Source organism: Colobus angolensis, unplaced genomic scaffold (genome assembly GCF_000951035.1).
Source record: "Colobus angolensis palliatus isolate OR3802 unplaced genomic scaffold, Cang.pa_1.0 Scaffold200, whole genome shotgun sequence".
In the NCBI taxonomy this organism is placed as follows: domain Eukaryota; kingdom Metazoa; phylum Chordata; class Mammalia; order Primates; family Cercopithecidae; genus Colobus; species Colobus angolensis.
In genome coordinates, this window is record NW_012115156.1 from 4814370 (window position 1) to 4816508 (window position 2139).

The 2139-nt window shown below is 39.4% G+C and overlaps 1 protein-coding gene across 1 annotated transcript in view; it reads right to left on the reverse strand.

Moving 5' to 3' along the window:
* Positions 1 to 670: 670 nt before the first annotated feature.
* The window catches only part of SEC31A (SEC31 homolog A (S. cerevisiae)), an 83349-nt gene continuing 81880 nt past the window's right edge, over positions 671 to 2139 (reverse strand). Inside the window, exon 27 of the mRNA XM_011941799.1 lies at positions 671 to 1262. Within this exon, the coding sequence (XP_011797189.1) occupies positions 1083 to 1262 (180 nt within the window). The 3' untranslated portion in view covers positions 671 to 1082. The remainder of the gene's footprint in view (positions 1263 to 2139) is intronic.

The window sequence follows — 2139 nt, forward strand, 5'->3', positions numbered from 1 at the left end:
TAGGAGGCTGACTGAAATTAAAGCTTTCTTTCTGAACTTAAACCTCAAAGCTATAGGTAATTTTTTTGTTTTTTTTTTGAGAGTTTTGTTCTTGTTGCCCAGGCTGGAGTGCAATGGCGCGATCTTGGCTCACTGCAACCTCCGCCTCCTGGGTCCAAGCGATTCTCCTGCCTCAGCCACCCAAGTAGCTGGGATTACAAGCATGCACCACCACGCCCAGCTAATTTTGTACTTTTAGTAGAGATGGGGTTTCTCCATGTTGTTCAGGCTGGTCTCAAACTCCCGACCTCAGGTGATCCATCTGCTTCGGTCTCTCAAAGTGCTGGGATTACAAGTGTGAGCCACCACGCCTGGCACAGCTATAGGTAATTTAAACAAAATAGGTGAAAAAATTTCCAGCTATAAAATGGACACAATTTAGTCTTAAAACTCAAATAGAATATTGAAACATTTAGAAATAGAAAAAAGCTCAATGCATTCTACAGAATAAAAATGTCCAGTCTTTTCATATATATTTAAAGCCAGTGATCCCATTTTTATTAATATCTGCTAAAACCCATGCAGCAGTTTGTAGATGCAGTTATTTACTCAGGAACAGAGTGAATCTTAAGACACAAAAATAAACTAAATTGTAAGCAGCTGTTTCAAAAAAGACTATACACACATAAAATAGGATTACACACTTTAATCTGATTGACATGGAGGAAGTAGGGAGGACATGAAAGAAATTTAGTTTTAGCTCTGCTTTATGCATAACCAGATGCTCCTTTTCTAAAAAGTATATTGAGGTTTTAAAAAACACATTTATCAGAATACTTTAGGAAACCATACTATGCGTAATCCAGGAAATACACTGTTTCAGAATAGGAAAATCATCACTGGCAACAAAAGATTAAAACAAAAAATAAAGCACCAGGGTTCTGAGCAGTTCTAAGGTGAGTATATCGGCAGAAATAGTGTAAATGCTCTTGACTGGTTGCGATGCAAACATGCTAACGGCGACTGGTCCATGTCTTAAAATTTGTTTTTTAACATGTTTCTTTGGAAAAATGGCAATATTGAGTGGAAGAGAACCTGTCCTTTTAGACACCCAGCTTATTGGCCTGGGTGAGAACAACTTTGAGAACTGGCATGAAAGCAGAGGTCTCACTGAAGTTGCTGGTGCTAACTATGTGGGTATGCATAGTCAATCCTTCTGAGTAGTTTCGAGTTTCAATGCTCCGTGCAATGCTGTGTAAACCACTGGTGATTGTTGGTGAAAGCTGAAACAAAAGTAGAACCAAGAGAAAGAATTAAATTAAGGGAGAATTTCCCATGAGATCCTCCACAAACATTACACCCAGATATTTAAGTGGAACTTGAAACAAACATTATAAAAATGTATAAACCATTTAGCATTTCTAGAAAGTTTCTTGAACCAAGCAACAGTTGTCAAGTAGAACCACGACAAAATGATTTACATAAAGAAGTTATTAATGAATTATACATGTATAAGCCAGGTATTTTATTATAGAAAAGCAGCCCGATTTCCTCTCCAAACTGAAATGCTAATGTCTCTCTCCACTTAAGAGAGCCTCAGGCCAGGTACGGTGGCTCATGCCTGTAATCCCAGAACTTTGGGAGGCCGAGGTGGGTGGATCACAAGGTCAGGAGATCGAGACCATCCTGGCAAACATGGTGAAACCCCGTTTCTACTAAAAATACAAAAAATTAGCCGGGCGTGGTGGCGGGTGCCTGTAGTCCCAGCTACTTGGGAGGCTGAGGCAGGAGAATGATGTGAACCCGGGAATCGTGCCACTGCACTCCAGCCTGGGCAACAGTGTGAGCATCCATCAAAAAACCAAAAAAAAAAGAGAGAGAGCCTCAGACCTTTAAAAAATTCTCCTATGCACAAAAAGGAGATTAAAGATTCTTAATCATAATATCTCAAAGGGCAAGCCCAAATTTATTAATTCTTAACCGCTTTTTATAATCCTGTCATCTCTTAAAATTATAAAACCTGTAGTTTTTTACTATGTCATTACTTGGCACAGGTGTCCATACTTTACAGAAGACTTTATTTTGGTTTTTTTTTTTTGAGATGGAGTCTCACTCTGTCACCCAGGCTGGAGTGCAGTGGTGCGATCTCGACTCACTGCA